General features: G+C 41.8%; 1 protein-coding gene across 1 annotated transcript in view; it reads right to left on the reverse strand.

The window, feature by feature from the left end:
• Positions 1–1,844: 1,844 nt before the first annotated feature.
• The window catches only part of ankrd11 (ankyrin repeat domain 11), an 83,974-nt gene continuing 62,484 nt past the window's right edge, over positions 1,845–23,334 (reverse strand). The window contains exons 4-13 of the mRNA XM_030792034.1: positions 21,664–21,802; positions 15,042–15,215; positions 13,685–13,885; positions 13,251–13,393; positions 12,993–13,140; positions 5,764–12,857; positions 5,504–5,602; positions 4,983–5,126; positions 4,765–4,857; positions 1,845–4,603 (exon numbers count right to left, since the gene is read on the reverse strand). Coding sequence (XP_030647894.1) covers positions 4,418–4,603; positions 4,765–4,857; positions 4,983–5,126; positions 5,504–5,602; positions 5,764–12,857; positions 12,993–13,140; positions 13,251–13,393; positions 13,685–13,885; positions 15,042–15,215; positions 21,664–21,802 — 8,421 coding nt within the window. The 3' untranslated portion in view covers positions 1,845–4,417. The remainder of the gene's footprint in view (positions 4,604–4,764; positions 4,858–4,982; positions 5,127–5,503; positions 5,603–5,763; positions 12,858–12,992; positions 13,141–13,250; positions 13,394–13,684; positions 13,886–15,041; positions 15,216–21,663; positions 21,803–23,334) is intronic.

Consider the following 23,334-nt stretch of genomic DNA (forward strand, 5'->3'; position numbering starts at 1 on the left):
GAGACCAAAGGGCATATTTCAAAAATTTATTTACGAACATAATCTCTGAGGAACAACAGCAGTTCTCGCGCTCTCTGTACATGCAACTGTAGAAAATAACAATTTTGAATTTTTACTTATCTGGTTTTTTTTTTCTTTTTCTTTTTTTTTTTTTTTTGAGTTTCTCGCTTTTTGAATTGCAGGAAATCAACACAGCTAGAGGTGAAAGTACTGGATCTTTGACAGCACTGACAATAGCATCAACAAACCCTTCCCTCCCATAGCTGCTCCAACAATATGTACACAATTGAACTACATTGTACAAATAAAAAAGTTACATTGTTACATCACCGGCACCGAGCGCACCATCTCGTTGCTGTTAGAACCCCACATTCTACGCAAGTTTCGACTAGTACAAAGAGGAGGGTGCAAAACGTCCTGGGAGATTATTTACAGTTATATACAGTGTCTCTTTTACGCATTACAAGAGGAAAATTTACACAGCGGAGACCTTCAACTCAAACATACCACAGGTGTCAGAAAGATAATAAATAGGTTATTTGTCACCATTTAACGAGTAGTTCTCCATGCTCTACTAGTCATTTTCCATTCTCAAAAAGAAAAAAAAAAGATACTGTTGGATTTAATGTAAATTGAAGAAAAGAAAAAGGCTTGAAATTGTGACTTAAATATCTGTAATCCAGTCTAGATGAAGATTAAAATGAAGAAAAGGAAAGAAAAAAAACACAAATGGATACAAGTGTGTGTAAATAGTAGAGGTAATGTGTTGCAGACAGAGGTAAGAGGGTTGGTGAGGTCCTGGGTCAGAGGCTAATGAGTAAGTGCTTCACTGGGAGGGAGTTGAGACTAAAGTATAAAATGAGTACACAGACCTCAGCACCTTAATGAACAGCAGCAACTAAAATGTGAAATGTGAGCCTTTAAGGAGGAGGGCCGTTCAAGAGGGCGGAGGTGAGGTGAGGTGAGGTGAGGTGAGGTAAGGTCAGGTGGGGTGAAAGGTGAAAGGTGAGGGCTCAGGACCAGAAGTGGGATAATATTTGTGACCAATTACCAAATGTCTGCGTCCTCTCCCAAAGAAAACCCTCCGTTTTATATGGCTGTTTACTGCTATATGAAATGTGCATCGAAATGCATCACAATTTCAAGCCTTTGACTGAAAAACGGGAACAAAACTGTATCATTTAAAAAGATAGGCTTTACACTACTGGGGACAGATCAAAACAAAACCAAAACACACACTGCTTTGTAAACAATAGTGAGGGTACAGGGGTACAGCAAGGGCATACATTCTGTTTATTCTCCAAGCGACTGAAATGCCACAGATTATGTATGATGGGGAAAACATGAAGAAAAAAAATTAAAGACAACAGTTAAAACTGAGTGCACTGATCCAAAAACAAAACAAAACAAAATCTGTTTCATCAGAAGAACACAAAGAGAATCACAATAACATTGGGATTCAAATTTCAAAACTTGATTGGTAATTTAGACCATGCCTTTCCCCCCTCTTTTATTTGAACTAAAGGGAACTCAAACAAAAGACCCTAAAAAATGTCCCCAACAACTGGTTGATAATAATGACACCTGCTGCACTCTAACTAAATGCACACAAATAGGACAGTTGTGTGTCATTTACACACACTCACAAAAAAAAAAAAATTGCAAGTATGATCGGGCAAATATCACACAACCCACACTAAGTACAGGCAGCTAATGTGGAAGGGTAAAATATCTAAAAATGTAAAACAGGATCCAGAAAAAAGAATAAAAAAAAATAACGCAATATCTATTTATTATAAAAACACAGGACAATTTTTTTTCTAAAACCATATCCTTTGCACCAATCCTCTCTGTGTTGTGGTGTGACTCAAAGCTATGTGACTGTGCATATAATGTTAACTGTAAACTAAAACAGGGTACTAAGAAAGTATATTGTGTGTGGATCACAATTTGATACACATGCAGACAGATAGGAGAGCATGCATGATGGAGCGTGTAATGGAGTGTGTTAATGTTCCTTTGTTTGGATAATTTCAATGCTATATTGTCTGATGAATGGTTTAAAATGTCCTCTCTTATGTACATTTTCCACAGAAGTAGAACTGAAAGGGTGTTATTGACTGAAATTCTGAATATGCAAATACCAAGTGTTAAAATGACACATTGAGCAGAGAAATAAAAGCATACTGGATGATGAACATGGATGTTATTTCTTAAACAGTCTTTTACCTCTACATAAAAAAATGACAAAACCACTGACTTTTTTGTACAGAGAGGCAAGAGGCTTGTACAATGTCTTATATTTAAGTCCCATCCCTACAGTAAAGACCCATTCTCAACATCAAGGAACACTGACATATCTGTAATCTAAAGCTACATAAAACTGAAAACGTTCTACTCCAAAAATCTAACTGAAGAATCAGGGAATTAAAAAAAAAAAAGAAAGAAAAGAAAAAAGAAAAAAAGGAGGAATGTGGCCTACACTTTTTAACCATGTGAACAGCTAACATGAATAATCCACTCCAGTTACATACTTGCCAGATCCAGAAAGCTTGAATTGGTCAGCTCTTTCACACAGCTACAGATTTTAGAAAGAAAACACACTGATTTAAAACAGTAAGTTGCTTTGTGGCTTATGGATATTACATTGGTGGAAAAAAAACAATAAGGGAAAAAGATGTTCATAGTCATGGTATCATTATTCTGAGTGTAAATTTCAATGGAGTTTTGACATAGCTCATGGAACAATACTGTATTGAGCTTGAAGCAGACTAAATAAGTTCTGCCTACTGCCTGATATTCACACATTTAATTTGTGCAGTTCTTAAGAAAATTAAATGTTGACTGCAAAAAGGCATTTTCTTGGTTTTATAATTTTAGATAATGGTGTAATAATAAATCAATGAATATAACTCTACTATGCTTTTAATAATTGTATAACCTCTCTGCTACATTTGTAATTTACGACTGTGGCCAGTTTGTTTAAGTATTGTTTTGATAAGGATGGATTCATTTTTAACTGTGGAAATTCTGTTGATGACAACCCAGGACACTTGCCTTGACCAGCCTTAGACAGAACCTTTAGGACCTGTGCACAGGAGTCCTCAAAATACTGACATGTGTACACATTTTGGCCCATTCGTATGAGGGGGAAAGTGCTGCCCAAAAGTGAACTGTACATACAAAGATAACTTTTTATTCATTTATTTTTTACACTTAACTGAGTGATGTTACAGTACATAAGTTATTTACAACTGTGCAGTAATGTGTGGCAAAATAAATTATCTAGAAGGCAGCGAGAATACATTGGTTAACGAATATAAAAACTGTACATCATTTACGGAATACAATATTTTTTTCAATTTTGTTTTTTCTCCATTAAACTAATGTTGGCTCTGTAGTGTTTCAAGTCACTTCCTCAGAAAGGGAGACAATGAAATGCCCAAGTAAAGAAAGACAAAAAAAGAAGAAAATTCTCCACTAAAACATGATTTCTGAAGTCTTTGCCTCTTAACTCGCAACATTCGTGTTCTGTGTTTGTCCTCATTTTCCTTATGTAGCCATTTGACAACAAACAGATGCCATAGGCCTGGCTTCACAAACCACAAGAGGCCGAGTGATCCTGCATGCAGAATCAGATGCTCCTTTGCTCCTGCAGAAGGTGCTGTGGATCTCAAACTCTCCATGGCTGCCAAAGGCATATTCCCATCTACTGTAGCACTGACCCTTGTCATGCTGCCCCTTGCACTGTGGCCGGCTGCCTTGGTTTTTGGGACAACACTGTGCAGTGTTGACAGCAAGTAGCCATGTTCTCTTCTGCTGTGGTCCAGAAAGATTCGTGTCCATGAGACTCTTATCTCTTTACAGAAAGAGTTTAGGGGCTTACTTTAGGCCCCTTGGGGCCATTTCTGAACTTTGCCTGCAATCTCACATGTTGATTGAGCCTATGTTTGGCGCCCCTTGTTCAGCATGGTTCCTTCTATTCCTGGTTCTGTTGCAATGGGGTAGAAAGGCTTCTTTCAAGTGACCTTTAGTTGTCATTTATATTAATGTGACCAAAAGTGAAAAATAACTTTTCTCTTCCCTCCCTTTTCACTCAAATTAACCAGGAGGGGTGGGGTAGGGTGGGGCAGCTTCAAAGCAAAGCAGTGTTGCTTCATATATCCCAAACAAAAGCATAAAAACTTGAAAGATGAAAGTGCAAGTTGTGTTTTCCCCGGTAGAAAGATGCTTCCTCTACTTGCGGAAGGGGACAATTAGCGAGTTTTTTCTTTTACTTTTACCTATGTAATATAGTTTTTCTCCTAAAAGAATCTCCTCTTCAAACCGGCTAGCCCTTACCGAACCTTCTGTTTTCTGTCTCTTTGAAAGACGATGATGTAGGACCACACTCTCTATGTTTGAGTGTGTGCTCTTGTCATGCAGGCAACAATACAAAGTCATCGTTGACGTCGACCATTGGCACGTAGAAGGAGGGAACCTCATTGACACACAGCGACTTGTGTCCAGCAGGATCCAGCTCCTGAACTTTCAGTTGCCACTCCATCCTCTGCACAGCATTTAAGGCAGCTGCCTCGTGTTGTTGCCTCATCAATAAACATGTCTGCAAGGAGAGGGAGGCAATGTTTAACAGCTAGATATGTATGGACATATATGTCAACAGTAGCTTTGCTTAATGCATGAAACTTTAAATGTGCATGTGGATGTCCTGGAGGAATAATTTTTAGCGTAACACATAAAAGACAGACTACTGTAAAACCTCACCTTCATGCGGTCATATTTATCGTCCACATCTTGGATCCAGGAGATAAACTGTCGTGCATTGAACCGATCTCTCACTGACTTATTCTCATCCCCCTATGGTCAAAATGGGTAGTGTATATTAATATATGGAAATCTAGTCACTGATGAAATACAAAATCAACAACAGACATCAACAGTATTTTTTATTCTTTTTAATTGACATGGTCTTGTTCACTCACCTGGCTCTCAGATGGCATATTGTAGACTTCTGAATCCAGAAGCATTGTGCAGGCACTGAATGGAACAGCCTGATTGGCTATAGTTCTTGCTGCTCTGCAATGTACCCGCAGAACTTCCTGCTCACAGGACACAATGAGCTTCTCCTGTAATGGAAATAACACAAAGGGTAAAGGCTGGACATCCTTAAGAAAATTTCTGAAAATGTTCACGGAATGGAATGAAGGCACAGAATCTTTTATAGCCATCAAGATTTTACAAGATTCCAGAACATCAGAAGAAAATAAGATGAAATGAAACAGGGAGTGTGAAGGCACAGTAAAATGCTTAGTTAGACAGAGAAATGCATATTGCAGATACATTGCTTTATTGTGTGCAAGCTTTGATCATTCATCATCAAAGGTTTTGTGCTAAGCGATCAAAGCCCTCGTTTTAACTGGATGACTTCAGAAGTCATTTGTAAGAGGCCAGGGTGTGTAGGGCAGTGTGAAACTTTTTGAGAAAATACAAAAAGTGATCTAACCCGCTCTATGCTATGCTGTAATCTTAGTTTCCCTCTGACTGCTTCCTGCTGTCTGAAGAGTTCCTTCAGAGGTTCTGACAGAGACGGGGGTGGAGCGATCTAGGAAAGAAAAAAAACAAAAAACAAAAAAAACAGTTAGCTCTTGCCATTATTTTTCTTAACGAAACACGAAGAGAGAGCTGTTCTATGATACTGTGATACAATTAACAATTATAATGATGAGTAGATTTTATTAAAAGTAATGTGGATTGGGCACTCACCACAGGAATATGCAGTTTGCTAAGAGGTTTGCCATCAAGCAGGTAGGAGCCTGTGTAGGTCACATATTCTGCGTAGCACTGAGGGGCTTGCGGTGTTATGTAACATAAAATCTTTCGCTTCTCCTCTATCTTCTTACGGATCTGCAGATACTCAAAATAGGGGTTGGAGCGGTCACTGTGGTAGGGCTCAATGTCATCCAACTTGATGGCATTCACTATTACCGCAAGAGTCTGCTGGATCATCTCCCGAGTCTGTTGCATGGCAGTGTTGACCAGCTGAACCTGCACCTGCTGCTGACCTGACTTAGGGAATTTCCTTTTACGTGGATGCTGCGCCTGGCTGTCCTCCTCCTCTACAGGTCGACCTTTGTTTTTGGTAACAAGTGAAGGAGCGGCTGGAATAGAACTTGGAGCACTCGAGGTGCTTATGGGCTCCTTCTCTTTCTCTCCAGAAATGGAGGAAGAGGAGGATGGAGAGATGGTATTAACTGTTATGCTTGTAGTAATTGGTGAACAGGAGGCTGAGGAAGTGATACTTGAGGGACTCAGAGCAGTGTTCTGTTTGCTCTGGTTGGCGAGCATCTGAGCCCGGTTCCGGGTTATCCTCTGGGGGATCTCTTCAACCTTCTTGGGCACCTCAGACACTGTCACAGCAACTGAAACGTTAGCAGTGGTTTCAAGAGCCTCTGACACTTGGCATGCACTTGTAATTGTGACAGTAGCCTGAACAGGAGCAGAAGAGTTAGGGCTGCAAGAGGGACCTGCTACTGCTGGAGTCTGCACAACATGTTCTTGTTTTGCAGCCGCTGGAGATGGCGCAGAAGCAACTGGTAGGGGAACGTCAGTGGTTGTGTCTCTTTGTCTGAACTCTGGGTCATTCTCAGTATCAGGGAATATTTTGCCACTACTCTCATCCCTCTCGCTGTCTTCCTGTATGATCTCTGACACAGAGTGACTTTCTAGAATGTCACATGGCTCCTGCTGCAGATCATGCTCTGGTTTGTAACAGTCCTCTTGTGAGGGTGGAGAAGAATCCTGAGCAGTTTCAGGAGGAGGCAGAACTTCTGGGGAGCATGAAGCTTTGGCCAAGGCAGGCAAAACTTCCATTAGCCTTGGCTCTGCATTTGACTCCAGGTCTGCTGGACTTGTCTGAGTAGGATGAAGTTTATGCTCGACAACTTCTGGGACTGTTATGTCAGGTTCCTGCATCTCCTTCTCTTGAAAAGGCAGTACTGGGAGAGAGAAGGGCCCCAAGTCATCCAACTCATCAACTGGAGAAGAGAATGAGTCTGCCCAGGGCACAACAGGCTCATGGCTTACTGTTGGAACCATATTGCTCTCACCTGCATAGCTGAGGGAGTCCTGTCTATTCTCCTGTGCCATACACGCAGGTTCTGAATTCATCTGATTTTCCTCCATATGGCTCTTACAATCTGGGAAGAAATGCTCAAGTTGAGTTGAAGGAGGTGGTATGAAGTTTGTTTCAGAGTCCACAGGTTCTGTTACAGGTCTTGATGGAGAAGGGATATCTTCAACTGTGTCTTTGTGACTCTCGTAGTCAGAATCTGAAATCTGTGATGGGCAGTACGACCCAGGATAGGCTGAGTAAGGTGGTGTCAGAGACGGCTGTGCAGGCATTGCCGTGGGAATATGCTGAAGCTCACTATCTGAGTGATGGCAGGGGCTACTAATCTTAGATACAGCTGCCTCCACTTCTCTATAACTTTCATGAGGAGATTTCATGATACTACCCGAACCCCAGTTGATAGTTTGATCACAGGAGTTTTCCATGACTGGGGGTTGAGTGGGTGTCAGAGGAAGAACCTCAGATTGTCTTCTGTCTGGTGATCCGCCCCAAGTCTTTTTAGAAGACTCTTCAATCCCCAGACCAAAAGATGGATCATCATTGGGCTGCCCACTCTCTTCTTCTGAAACATGATCACCTTCTAGGGCATCTTCGTCATCTTCTTCCTCATCCTCCTCCTCCTCTTCCTCCTCCTCCCTTTCCCTTTCTTCTACAACAGGAGGCAAGTAGTCACTGCCACTTACAGGGTCAGATGGCAACATACTGGGTTCGCTCTGTTGTGGCTCTGAAAGATCATCAATATCCATAGGAGGCAGAGCTGCTGGTGCAGGTGTTGGGGGAGCAGCTATGTCCAGACAGGGCTCTTGAGGGTCTGGTCTATGGACAGGAGTTGAGGGCTTCATCACATAATTGTTGTAGACACATTCTTGAGGATGATCATCTCCATCAGCATCAGTACTTGATGGAATGGCCTCATCTGTCCCATGCAAAGAGGAGTCAGGTCTAGGGGACAGGATATCAATACGGGGAGAGAAATATGGAGGAGAGAGGCAGTCTAGTCTTTCCACCGCTGTTTTATCCTCTGTATGATGTGGGGTTGATGAATCAAACTCTGTGCCAGTGGATGCACTTTGCTGTCGGAGGAACTTGTCTGTTTCAGCTCTGAACTCTTCTTCAAGGGGCCTTCTGACCTCTGAGGAAACGGAACGACTCACAAGAGGGAGCTGCATGTTCTTTGCTGGTGTTAGGCATGTTCCCTCCTGAAAACTCTGGGAAGAGTTAGAGTACCTGTCAAAGAAGGATGGGGAACAAGCATTCATGGACATTGACATAGCCGATGAGCTCTGGCAGTCTAACCCATCAATCATAATTTCAGGGTAGTCTTCTGCACTACATGATGGTGTGCGGGGAGTTTGCATGACTTCCTCATAGCTAGGACAAGAAATCACAGAGGTAGGGGTGGGAACTCCTGTCGGCCTGCTCTGATCCGGTCTTGGTGAAGCAGGGAGGTTTTCCTTCATCTGGTGGCCTGCCAGCCAGTCTTTTGAGGTCTGACTATCCATAGGTTGTGACTTTGTGTCTGGAGACATCATTTGGGTGGGGACACCAGTCTCTTTAAGCTTCTTCTCTTTCAATGTAGATTCTAAAGAGCCTGATTTTTTAGATGACAGGTCGTTACGATTCTTTCTAATTTCTTCACTAGACTTTGTTTTATCCTTAAGCTTAGGGTCTCCTGATCTATGTCTCAATTTCTCCATTTGTTTCATTCTTTCTTTATGTCTCTTATGACGCTCCTCAATCTCCTGGTCTTTCAAGCTAAGCATTTTGCCAAAACTTGTAAGCCTGAGGTCACCATCAACCAGTAGCTTTTCCCGTGGACGGCTGTCTTTTCGAGCTGTGTCCTTAGACTGGGTAAGCTTGTCATTATCGTCTTTGGCCTTGGTCTTGACATAATCTGTTCTGTCTTTGTCCAGGACATCTCTATTTCTATCCTTATTTTTCCCATCAAATTTCGGGCTGTCTTCCTTAGACTTATCTTTCAAATTTGTGACTTGAGGACTTTCTTTCAGTCCAGATTTTTGATCCTCCTTAGAGTGCCTGAATGAACCAAAACTATCAGAGTATTTATGCTTTTCCTCTTTCACCTTTTCCTTATGTTTCTCTTTCTTCTTTTTGTCTTTGATCTTCTCACTGGTGGGGACACTGCTTGTCTTGTCCTTTTTGGACATCTCCTTTTCAAACTCTAAAGTCTTGTCCAAGTCATCCTCTCCATCAGCTTTAGAACCATAAGGGAAAGTATATGGATCAGCTTCTAAGGGCATGGGCTCCTTCTCAAAGGGCAAGCTCTCCCTGCGTCCATAGGATTCTCTAGTCTCCTCTGACTTCTCTCTCTTATCACCTCTGTCCTTCTTAAGTTTATCTTTTTCGTGACTCTTTTTAGAGGATGATGAGGATGAATGTCTGTGTCTCTCTTTCTCCCTAAACTTGTCTTGAGGATTAGAAATGGACAATGAATCTCTCCTCTCCTCAGAAACATCAGTCAAGCTGATATTTGATGAGTCATAGAAGTTGCATAGCACAGGCTCGTGTCCCCTGTCTGTGAAACTATCTGATGAAATTTCACTGTTTTTATCATTAGAGTCATCTTTGTAATCATTCATGGCCTCCTCCTCAAGTTTCTCCAACAGAGATTTCTCATTTTCCCCACTACCTTTGGAAGGTTTCCTATCTCTCAAATGTTCTGGTTTATCTCTGTATTTGCTCTTGTTCTTCTCTTCAGATGCCTCCCTCTTGTCTAAAATTTTCTGTTTATTCTTCTTGTCTTGATTTGAGTCAAGAGATGTTCTGTCTTTACGTTCCTTATGTTTTGGATCAGTTGAATCCTTGTCCTTTTTATCTTTATTGTGTTTTTCCAGAGAGCCCTTTCTCTCTTTCATAGAGTCAAATGCAGCCTTCTCTTTTTTCTTCTCCTTATGCTCCTTATCTTTCTGTTTCTCTGTGGAGTGCTGTTTCCCCTCTGTAGCATACTTTCTGTGTTTCTCAGTTTGGAAGTGGTCCATGTCATCCCTGTCAGGTGTGGAGTCTTTCCTATGAGAGTCTGATAGTCCAAGAGCATCACTTAATTTAGCCACACCTCCACTGTAGTTGTCTTCTTCATCCTCACTCTCATCAGTGAAGATGTCCTCAATTTTATACCATGTCTTTTCCCTCAACTTCTCAGATTTTCTTTCCTCCTTCTTAAAATCAAGGAAATCTTTTTCCCTGTCAACATGTTTGTCCTGGGATAGCTTTTCCTTCTTGTCTTTACTCTGATCTGAGGACGTCTTTCGTTCCTTATCTTTAGTATGGGGGTCTTTGTGTTTATCTTTAATCCCATCTTTCTTCTCTTTAGAGCCTCTATCAGCATCCTTCTCCTTTACTGATCTATCAATAGAGTTTCTATCAGGCTTTTCTTTCTCCTGGTCCATGCCTCTGTCTTTAGGCTTCTCTTTATGTTTCTCCCCTTTATTTTTTTCTTTCTTGTCCATTCCATCCCCTTTCTTCTCCTTTTCTTTACCAGAGTGGTTTCTCTCCCTGAGGTCTGATTTGCCAGTGGTTTCGTTTTCTGATTTGTCTTTGAAATATGTCTCACCCCCATATTCATCTCGTGAGGATTCTTGTTTTGTTTTAGAGTCCTTCCTGTCCTTTGTGAACTCATAAGAGTCTTTCTTGTCTCTGATGCAATCTGTGGAGTCCTTGTCTTTCTTCTCTTTGCCACCATCTGCAGTCTCCTTTCGTTTTTTCTCTTTCTCTAATGAGTGACTTGAGTTAAGTTTCTGTTTGTCTGTCCAGTCCTTTTTCTTTTCGATTCCCTTATCAGTGGATTCCTTTTCTTTCTTCTTGGACGTAGCCTCTTTCTCTGAGCGCTTGTCAGTGTGATCTGCTTTCTTGTCTTTTACTTTGTTTTCTTTTTTTCTGTCCCTGCTTTCTTCTTTTACTGTCTCGACAATTAGTTTTACAGCGTTATTTGGTTTATATTCTTTTACAGGAGCATCCCAACTGTCATCTCCAAAGAGTGAGCTCTCAGACGACAGCTCGGAGGGCCAGCGATCATGAGGATCATCTGATGCACTGAGTTTAGTATCCTCTGGGACTAAAAAATGGTTTTTGATGTCATATTCCTCATATTCATTCTCCTCCTTTATGACCTTATCCTTCTTTGACTTTTCTTTTTCGTCTTTACAGCCCTTCTCTTTCTCTGATTTGAAATGTTTGTCTTCTTTCTGTTCACTCTTCTTGTCTGCTTTAAGTGACTTATCCTTTGATTTTTTCCTTTTCTCGTCTTTATGAATTTTCAGTTTCTCTTCCTTGGGCTTCTCTTTATCCTTGATACCCCTTTCCTTTTCAGTTTTTGAAGGTTTATCCCTCTCATCCTTGCTTGCTTTCTCCTTGTTGGACTCCTTTGTTTTCTTTGATTTCTCCTCTTTCGTCAATCTTTGAACATCTTTTCCAGACCAGTCTTTATCTTCAGATTTGCCTTTTGACACACGGTCATCCTTTTTAAAATGATCTTTGTCATGTTTTGAGAGTTTGACTTTTTCAGCAAGTGATTCTGTCTCAACAATAAGAGATTTTTGTCGTGAATCATCAAAATCAAAGGAGAAGCTCTTGACAAATTTCTCATTCATGTCTTGATTCAGTACTAGACTTGGAGCCTTTTCCTTTTCCTTATTTTTGTGTTTGTGTTTCACTTTGTGTTTTTTCAACACCTTTCCATCTTTGTCTGTTTTGGAGACCGTTCCGTCTGTGTTCGAGTTTTTATAAAAGTCTGAGTTCTTTTTGTCTAATGCATTGGCATGCGTGTTGTTTTTCTTTTTGTTATCCTGTGCTTTCTTTTTCACCTGTTTCACTGACTCTACACTGGAGTCTGCAGAAGAATAGTCTGACTCACTGGAAAGTCTTGTTCTAACTGAGTCTGAGAGGGAGCTTACATCAGACCATGCTGGAGAGGACACAGTCTTCCAACCGTCTGTTCTCCACTGCTTTGGATGTTGCTCAGCCAGAGACTGCGTGTGTTTCTGTGAGACAAGACTGCCATGTGAAGAGGACGAAGAGGAGGCAGACAATGAGCTGAAAACAGATGAGTCCTTGTGGCTCAGATTAGAAGAGTCCTTCACACAGTTTGAGCTCTGCATGGAGCCTTTGTCATCCTCACTCTCCATGTCCCCAATTTCTGAATCTGAGGTGCAGAACTTGTCGTTTACTTTACCGAACCGCACCTCCTTTGTAGAATTGTTTTTCGTTTCCTTCTTCCTCTTCTTCTTGACTTTATTCTTTTCTTTTTGCTGTTTGGTGCTGAGTGTGGCTGAGTCCCGGGTCTTGGAATTGGTGGGGGGTGCTGCTTGCCGTGATGAGGGTGTGGGGGTGAAACACAAGGTCCGTTCGTCCTCATCTGAGCTGTTGCTGTCTGAAAGGATCCGACGCATTGTCTTCTTTGGTGTTAGCGAGTTGCTTTTGGAATAGGTTTTGACCTCCATCTTCGGTATGGAGATGAAACTGTTGGCCTTGCTGACAGTATCCTTACGGAAGTCTTTTTTAAGCAGGTGCTTGTCATCCACCGGTGGGACACGCTCCTCTTCATCATCCTCGTCAAATTCATATTCATCCTTGACGGGTGTGGTTGTGGATTTGGGTGGGTCCAGACCCTTCCCTTTCAATTTTAAACCCTTCTCAAACTCTGAGTCCGTGTTATTGCCATCAACAGAGCTTGACGGGGCAAAAGATGGAGCATCCTCTTCCTCTGAAGATTCTGCCAAAAAGGTAAAACAAAATTAGCATCAGGGATCAAACACTGTGGCAAACAGCAGCAGCAACAACATACATACAAACAACCCTATAAAACCTATTAATAATCCAGGGAGACGGGGCATACTGTGAAACACACCTGAGGAGCTTTCTTCGCTGGAGGTGTAAGTGCCTTTTCCAAGCAACAGATTGAGCATGGTTGGGGAGTTGGCCACCTTCAATGGTGTTTCTCCTCTCCTGTTGCTTTGACAAGGATCACCTCCGTATCGCAACAGCAACTTCACCACCTACAAAATAAGCCAAACAAACAGATAGCTTCCACCATATTTCAAACACCATGTTCGAAAAAAAAAAAAAAAAGACATATAATTACATAATATTAAAGAGTGCATCTTACTTTGAAGTGCCCGTTGTTTGATGCATCATGTAGGGGCGTATCATCATCTAGGCCCTTAGTATTGACCTCTGCCCCTGCTGCCAGCAACTGCTTGGCCACATCATAATAGCCTCTATTGCAAGCCTCATGCAATGCAGTCCAGCCTGAAATTCATAAAGAGGAGTTCACAAACCACAAATCCAGTCGAAATGATCAGAGTAGACTATGGGTTTAGGTCAACTTTGATCATAAAGCAAAAACACAACCGCATAACACATTTATGCTAGCATTACTTAAACTTCCATAATTTTTATGCATAGGAGTGATTTCTGAGAATATTGGTCTCTCATTTTACTGTCACTGATATATCCCTTAGATATTGAGGATATATATATATATATGACAAGGTGGGAAATGGAAGCTGAATGACACAAAGGTCCTGCAGTTCTGTTCACCTGCAAAGTCTTTTACATTCACGTCAGCTCCCTCACTGATGAGCTCCTTGATGCGGCGAACCTCTCCACGAATGGCCGCCCGGTGAAGCCGCGTCTCGCCCCTCTCGTTCCGCTTGTTCACTTTGTCTTTGGTTTTTGAGGCAGAGTTTGGCGTTCCCTTCTGACCCAGACTAGACTGTGACTGATGCTTTGGTGTTGTGTCTGCACACGAACAGTCAATACAACACTGTATTACAGCACTGCACATAATAACCATGTGAACAGGAGCAAATGTAGCAAACCTGGAGTTTGAACATCTTCCACCTGAGGGTGGCAGTCTTGTACATGAAACCTGTAGCAAAGGGAATCCTTTCTACTCAATGACTATATTTAATCACTCGGTTAAACCACATTTTTGACTATTCATACTTAAATGACTGAGGGGCACTATCCAGGATGTTACTTGAAACTCACTCTTTAGTCTACATGTTGTAAATTGAGAACATTTCTTGGTATAGTGCACCTATAGTAACTCTGTTCTGCCAGGCATGCATGGACAACATAAAAACCATTCACAGGCAGAGGATACACACAAAACATCCAATTGAGCAAGTGAATGACTGAACTGGTGCATAAAAATAACAAGCTAACAGAAATGCTCTGGGGAAGATTTGTCCCCGTTTTCAAAAATTTTTGTTTTTTGTGGACAGAGCACGAAGCACCATCATTTGATGACAAATATCTGAATAATCTAAGTGCCATCACTTGATGACAAATACACAAATCTGGATAATCTACCAGATAGCTGCATTCTTAAGAAAAGCAATGAAAAGGAAAGTCAAAGCTCTTGAGATTTGGTGGTTTGGATGAGAATGAAGTTTATATAAACAAACCCTTTTCAATTCATGCACTTTCAGCCAGGATAACCATTTCCATTTCACTATGACCCTAATACGTTTGAGACAATTGTGACCAATTTTTTCTTTAACAAATTTACAAGTAGAGAACATTACAGACAGGGGGTAAAGGATTATTGCAATCCGTTAATATAACAAAAGAAAGAGGGGAGAGAAAAACAATCTCATTACAAAACAGAATGGAACAATTAAGAAATCAGAATGGAAGATATTCATGTTGTTCCCTCTGCATCCTCGGAGGCTGAAAAAGAACGGATTAAAACTATGCAGATCCATTTCAATGAGGTAATGGGAACTGATGAGTGTTATCTTGTATTCTAATTATGTGGTGTGTAGTGCATTTTAACAGCATGTGCTGTGCTGAGCATGGCGTGGACAGCGGGGAGTTGTTGAAGCAAGCGATGCCCCTGCCACCACCCCATCAGGCCCCCAGAGATGTGGCACCCATGACAAATACGCACCTGGACTGTTAACTGACTCTTCGGCCGTCATTTGCATGAGAAGAGCCACCTGCTGCCGCTCTGAGAGGGGGTAGCCGGCACGGATCCCTGGCATGCCCATCCCAAATGGCAGGCCTGACTTCCTGGTGTTGGTAGGCTCCTTTTTAATGCGCTTCCTCTCTGGACCTTGCTTCTCTGTGAGGGGAAAGGGGGTGGAACATGTGAGAAGATTCAAAGAACAGACAAATGTTCTTACAAGAAAAAACGGGCCAAGTTCATACTGACAGACATTTAGAACCACTGAAGCAGCAGTGTGACACAACTTAACACTTAAACTATGATTAAATCAGTATAAAGTTCCAATATGTGAACCGAGGATCTTTTTTCACTTAACTTACATAATACAGAGGACTAACAATTCAGACGACAGGTTTGGGCTGTATATCCCTACAAGCCACATGTAATATTGATGCCTTAAACATGACTACAACAATGTGACCAGTGTTCACTGAAATTTAAAAAAATGTTCCAGTGATGCATCATTTCTAACAACGTGCTGCAGAATCCTGTTTTGCCTCTGAAGGGGAACCAGTGGCTCATGAACTCCTTTTTCATTTTAGACTGAAATGTATTGCCTAATAAACAAAAAGCGAAATAACTGTTATTCTTAAAAACAAAACAAAACAAAACAACAACAACAACAACAACAAAAACGCTCAACCATGACTCAAATACCATGGTGTCCATTTCAAAAGTGACCTTAATATATTTCTTCCCCAGTAAACAACATGTCTGAAGTATGTGACCTTCACACTCTCTCAGAGAAATTACCTGCCATTAACTACTATGCTTTTGGTTGTAAAGTAGGCATGCCTTTAAATTTCACAATACTATGTGAAGGTCAAATGAAACCCAGAGTTTCCAGGTGAATTCCCACATTGCCACTCCCCCCCCCCATGTCACATCCACAGTCTGACAGTCTGATGGCAGCAGCAGGTACAACATGAAATTACCCAACTGCCCAGTAGGGAGGGAAAAGCATTCAACTGCCAGTCTGAGATGTGTGTGTGTGTGCGTGCGTGTGTGTGTGTGTGTGTGTGTGTGTGTAAGGGTGTGACTTGGCAGCATGACAGTGATTACAAAATGGCCGGTGTTCATTTCCACGTGGCCAAGACAAGGTCACCATGCTGACGAGTAACTGGCCAAAAGCAGCTGTTCTTCAAAGGCAAAGCAATCAATTATTTTCAGTGTCTGGAAATTAACATATCCACGACACAGGAGAGTCAGTTCGTTATATAGTCCAGGTCTTCATAGGGCTATCAGTCTAGAGTAGAAACCAGTAAACAGTGAGAGAAAAACCCCCAAGTCCTCTAAAAGACTATGCTTAAACCCTGCGAAAGTGTTGTTTACAGGAGTAAAAATAAATGATGTAATTCTATAACAACTTCCAACATGTAGACTTCAGCACACATAGAATCTAAAGATCCACAAACCTGCTTGCTGTTGCTCTCATCAGAGCAATTTGCTCAAGGCCACAAATATAATTTATGGAGAGAGGAAACATGGCAGCTGACGCTTCCGGTCACAAAACTCTTTCCAGGGATTATTTTCCATAGTTGGAGCTGACAAACTCTCACTGACATCTTTAAATAATTATGCTTAAATGTACCCCCACCACTCCAGAGCACACACACACTCAAATCTGCCATTTAGACAAATTCCTTAGATTCAGACTTGAGCAGCATGAACCACAGGAGCAGTCTAAACATGTTTTCAGGCAGTGGAAGTGGAGAGGCCTGAAAAACGCAGTGTTAGCACTTCCAGCACTTAACAGCACTGGGACTCTAGTGAGGTAATAGGCATGGTACAGTATTAGAGAGGGCTGCAAGGCAAACACAACAAAACTCAGCCTTCTCTGTACTGGTGGAGAATTCCTCTGACCAAATGCTCATAACGGTGCCTCTAAACAAAATCTATCGATGCACGTCATTAGAGATGATGTCAGAGAACAAATATTAGAGAAAAATAATGTGCATAACATATGCAAAGCTTTTGTTCCTGTGTTTATGCATGTGGGTTTAATCCATAAATTGCATTAGAAAATAAAACCCAAACCCACAAAACAGCAGGGTAACTACTACACAACATTCCACATGGATTACAAGTAATGCAATTAAGGCACTTGGCACTAAAAATGCCCAAACCAGAATTCACATAAATTAAATGTTAGCAGAATAAATTACAGTCAAAAGAATTATGAAATTAGTGAAAAACAACACAGCAGAAAACAAACAGGGGGGATAACGAACAAAAACCATTGACCAGCCTATTAGCCTATGGATTGCATAAGTGTAATGGTAAACAACTACGGGCAGGATGAAAACCTCATGGGACATCTTTTTCTTTTAGAGAGTATTTACATGTGCAGGTTTTTTTTTTTAAGTCACTATCGTTTTTTTTTTTTTTTTTAACTCAATAGAAAAATACACGGACAAATCAAAAAGGGCGGTGGGGTGGGGGGTTACAGGAAACCATCCTGGTTTCGGACCAATGCAAATGTTGCACTGATACGGTCTACCTTGGGCCATGGGCAGACAAAACAGAGCACCAGCAAGCAGCAGAGAACAATCAAGTAGGCCTAGTTTTAGAAGAATTACATACAACTAACACTACCACTGGTATGACGACTACTAACAATGATAATGTAAAAAGTGACAGTCTGTGAGCGCTCTAGGCTACTGCTGACATGGCAAACTCATCTAAACGCCTGTTTGCCAGAGGTGGTCAAACTTGTCTGTTCCAAGTGGAAGGTGCTCTGACTGGATAAACCAGCTGGGTTGTGAACTTGCAACGACAACCATTTTAAAAGGCAAAAATCACCTACAGCAACAAACAGGTCTTTGTCTTCGTTTGGAAAAGGTCTACAAATCCATTACTGCATAACTAATCAGCTGAAGTGGTGCTGTCTGGCATCAAGTCCATATACAGTGTGTATGCAATAACCACAGTGCAATACTGAACAAAGACCAAATCACACACAATTGACTGAAACCACTGTAAGCTCCTTGATAACCTGCTGTGCACACTGAGGTTGTTTTGTAAGTGGGAGGCACTTTAATGTGCTACTCAGAGGATTTGAATGTTGTTGTTATGTATGCAAGTTGCTCAAAGGATGACTGAAAGTGTGAAGCAGTGTGTGTTTATGTTTTTTGTGTGTGTGTGTGTGTGTGTGTGTTGAGTGAGAACTGAAAGTCTCTATGGCTTAAGGCAGTGGGGAATCTGGGTCAGTGGCTGAGGGAGACGAGATTGTAGCCCCGTTAAAGGAGGGGGACTTCCTATGGTCAGTACGGCAGGACACACCCTTGCTCTTGTGTTCAAACACATTTATGGCAGTACACAGAGCACCGGCAGAGATACAGGCATATCTGAGGCTCTTCCTGAGAGCCACCCAGAACAGAGACCAATTTCAGTGGATCAAGAGAAATCTTTTCTCTTCTGGCAGTATGCATCTGAAACGTGTTTCAATGGGCTAAATTTACCAAGAAATCAAAGAACGAGAGAGGAGGAAGGGACAGCAAACCACTTTTGAGCTGCCCAGAGAAAACAGGAAATGGAGGCAAACGAGACAGGACGTGCCCACAGGATGTTGTGTCATTGCTTTGTGTGATGCAGACGACGGACGGACGAATAGACCACAGAGGGGCCATTCTCTTCAAGAGTGCACTCCAGTGGCCCCGGCCTCTCCAATTTTTAAACCTAATGCTTAAAGTTAACAGCCAAATGCAGGCCACTCTCCAGCTCTCCATCTTTTTACGGATGTAGCAACACTAAGAAAAACAGTAATACTGAAGAGAGAAAATAAAGGTTTAGCACAATTCCGTGAGGACCCAACCTGATATACAGTCAAATGGCTGTAGTGAATAATTCATGGGCTAACCGCAAGACGGAAAATGAAATATTACAAAAACATCTCTTCCTGAGGGAGTCTGAATAATGTTCCATCACAATAAGGCTCTGGAAGGCAGGCCTTAAAAAAAGGCCTATCTGAAAGACAGTGGAGACTCTCTACTCCTTGCCTAGAGCTAGCAGACATGTCATGTGCCTAGGTGTGCGCGCGCACGTGTGTGTATGTCAGCCAGAAACTGTATGCGTACAAGTGTCCATGCCTGCCAGCGCTAGCAACGCGTGGGCAGCAGCAGAGCTGCAAATATTACTGTCTCTTATCAGCAGCCGGCCCACTTGTTTATCCATAACACACTTGCCACATCTACCAAACACACTTCCAAACTCAGATCTCAGCTCTGCACTGTGTCATAGTATGGCACTGTGTGTGTACAGGTATACGTAATGTCCGTTGTATTTCAAGATAATGAAAAAATCATCTACAACCCAAATGTTTACGATGGTGCATCTGAGCTGAATAAAGCTCCCAGTAGAAATAATGTGTCTAGGTTTTTGTTTTTGTCTTATTTGAAAAGCTAAATTCTCTTATTTGGAAATGAGTGATTATATTTATTTGCTACTTTTTTTTTTGATTGATTCATGCTTTCATTTTTATGTGTCTTCCATTCCTTACTGCTTACTCACAGGATACATACAGCTCATAAGAAACTGTACTGAGTTTAATCATCTTTAACCACACAACCTCAAAACCTAAACGTCAAGGGAAACACAGCCAGTCACTATTAGGCTAAACATGCCTACAGGCTACAAATTCTGCTGTGAACAGAACTGTACTACAGGTCAGCAAATCATATTACCTTCCCCCACTTCCACTGATCTAAAATAATGGCAAAGTACTTCTGTTAACTAACAAAAAGGAGGCTATGTTAGCACTATAAAGTGGAAACGTTTTTGAAAAATTGCGTAAAATTAAAAAACAAACAAAAAAAACCCCACTAACTTTTGACTTCTAAATTCTTTGAACAAAAGTAAAGCTCCATCAGTTGTCTGTTCTGGAAGCCTTCTCTCATTAGATGGAAGGTGTAAAATGATGAGTCCTGATGTCTGATGTCTCTTTTTTTAAGCCCATAGAGCTTCTTTCCTCTAACAATGACCATAAGCTTGGTCTGTGTGAGAGACAGCTCTAGGCCTAAAAAAAGGTGTTAAAAGACAGAGCCATCACTCTCGTTCATCACATGAAAGCATGAGTGGGTCACCTCATCTTCAGTGAGCAGCTAATGGGCGTCATGCAAACCCTCGGACTTGTTAATGGCTTTCTTAAGAAATCTACATGCTACTGTCTCCACAGTCACTGTTTATCTGAGATACAAAGCCTCTTAAACCCAAGCAAGAGCACTGTATGCTGACTAATTCTCAAACGTGTTTCTGTATGTCGATAGTGTCAATATTGTTGAAACATGCCTGTTTTGCTCACAACAGTGTTAAAGTGTACATATCAAAGGCTTTTGAGGTAACCGTATGTAGCATAGCACAGGATGCAAAACTGTGCCAAGAGCCAGTAAGATTCCATAAGGGACTGACTCTGAGGACACGTAAAAGCTCTGTCAAAAAGTTAAGTCTAGACAATGAGGCCATTAAGCAATATAAAACTAGTCTTAAGAACACCAACATGAATAATGGAAACTGATATGGCATTAATGTATATGGAGTTTTCTAAAGGACAGACAATGTATACCAAAAGAGTATGTGCTGTGGTGAGTATATTTCTATAAAGGAGAAGCAAAGACGACACCCAGCCTAAATAAGCAGGAACATTTAAGACCGAGAGAGCTGACAGAGAGACAGTGAAACAGAAAAAGAAAGACAAAGGCAGACATTCAGCGAGTAGAGGGGTCCACACCTCCCCATTAGCACCACAATGAGCACTCAAGGCATTGTCTAGAGGAGAGAAGGAAAAAAAGAAAATGATTTCACGCCAAGCAACTACGGCTCACAAGGGGGGGGGGGGGGGGCAATGGCCTGCTAAAAGGTCACAGTGAGTCTCAGCCAGCCAAACAACACACACATCCCACAGCAAAGACACCCCCCCCCCCCCCGAAGCCAAAACAAAAAAAACAAAAAACAAAACCAAACAAAACAAAACTCAAGGAACTTCCACAGGCCACAGAGGGATTATCTACCCACATATTCCACATTCACTGTATGTTAGCACTAATTCAGCAGTCTGAAAGGGGTAAGACTACAATGCCAAACAATAATCTGTTATGCACTGCTACAGTAAAGAAATATGTAGAGGTTTCAACGACATAAACAAGCTTTAAAAGTCTGTACCAGTAAAGCCCTAAAAGGTCACTCCGATAACAGACACAAATCAGAACTCGAGCCAACATTGCTACTCCAGGGGATAAGAGCTGTATGAACTGCCCATTTACAGCAAACAATATCATGATCCTGTGAGCTTAACTCCAATAACAACCACCACTTGTGTCCCTTAACCTTTTATTATAGTAAACAGAGATGAATGCCTTACCCACAAACCTTCTCAGCTCCTTGTGCCACACAGGTCCCTCTAAATGGACCTTGTTCTTTCTCTAAAACCCTCTAGTATTTCATCAGTCCCAGGAAGCAGCAAAAATATATCCTGGGTCTTCCACACACCAACCAAACCAAACCTGCCTCCATGTTCCATCACACCCTGCTGCTTCCTGTCCTGTTGAGAGTACTAACCCCTCCCCCTTACCTGAGTCAGAATCTTTCTGGTCTCCATTGGCTCCAACAGTAAAGGGCAGTTTCCTCTTGGGAGCTTTTTCCTTCATCTCTTTGCCGCCATCACTGCGGTCAAGTTTAGGGGTCTTGTTTGACGAGCCTTTATCTTTATCCTGTGGAGAAATACAGAGGAAATCAGGAGCATAAATAATGCAAAAAATACATTACTTCATAACACACACTAGGAGAACTATGGAGAAGGGTTCACGTGACCTAGAGAACATCTGACGCTCACAAACTCTAGGAGAGGGCCAAAAATGACAACACTTTACCAAGTTACTCAAAGACAATCAACACAGAGGGCATACAGAGAAAGCAAAATGCTTCTGCATGTAGAATTTCAGAAAAATTCTTCCAGAGAGAGACAGAGACGGAGCTGAGGCTGTGCCAGGATTTATGTTCCTAAGCAAATGGAACCCATCAGAGGCCCCCACCAGCAAACAGGCCCAGCCAGCAGCACCAACCCCATCTGTGTCTGTGTGCTCCCACAACAACCTCCTATCTCTGCCAACAGCCCACTATTAGACATTCACAATGTACTTATGTGAGCACAATTTCTCACATTCAAAGTCCATGCGCTCAAACCCACACGTTTGACTAATTCCAGGAGTCTTCATGTAGGCACACACACAATATTTCTGTCATGCTTATTAAGAGCCTGAGTATACAGGTCAGCTTAGCTTTTTCCCCATGCTTGTTTTTTTTTCTTTTTCTTTTTACTGTAATTCACCATCCAACACTCCCACTGTATGTAAATGAACTACCCATGCACTATTTCAGCCTGTAATCAACGTTAAACGCTCCTCACTGGCCCAACATTTTAACAAGCATTACACCGGAGAATGCTTCACCATAAGAAAATGAAACGAACTAATAAATTCTCCTATGCAATGTGATTCCTTTTTCTTCTCTGTCTTGAGCCACAGGACTTATTTGCAGACCGGAGCAGCTGTACCTCGGCAGACTGCTCTTCTGTGGCAAAGCAGGCTTAATTAAAGAGTTCTCTGAGCATGTTTGGATTTAAATCTGGAACGATAAGACTAAGGTGGAAAGTGGTGGTACGCAGTCCCAGCCTCTCACCCCACAGTGCGGTTCTCTAAAGTACAACCAGAACCTCAGGGTTGTCAACCTCCCACCACTGGAAGACTGAGAGGACAGTGCATTGAGTTCTGCTGAAGACTGCCCAGCCCTGAGGGAGAGAGCAACAGCGACCACACACCCTGCACATGTAAGCAGAGAGCAGGATTGTGTATTGAGACCCTCCTTCAGCACACAGATGAAAGTGAAAGTGTGTCAGCAACACATCACCAGAGACAGTGAATGAGTCACATTGTCGAGATGGACGAAATGACATTATGGTGTTGAAAAATGTCACTCAAATAGAAGAGTTCAGCAGTCGTAAATGATGACACAATCCACGCTAACCTCAGTTCACAACATACGTATGAACCAGATCACAGATAATTCTTAAGTAATAAGCATGCGTATGTGCTAAAGGTGGTGATATATTAAGCCCCCGAAGGGTCTGATCCATTACCAGGCATATATACAGACAGCAGTGAGAAGGCCCCGGTGCAGCACATGGAGAAAAACAGGCTGAATCAAATGACAGCTGTGAACCATCGCTTTGCTTCAAAGCTGTCTG

This window comes from Chanos chanos, chromosome 2 (assembly GCF_902362185.1).
Source record: "Chanos chanos chromosome 2, fChaCha1.1, whole genome shotgun sequence".
Classification (NCBI taxonomy): Eukaryota; Metazoa; Chordata; class Actinopteri; order Gonorynchiformes; family Chanidae; genus Chanos; species Chanos chanos.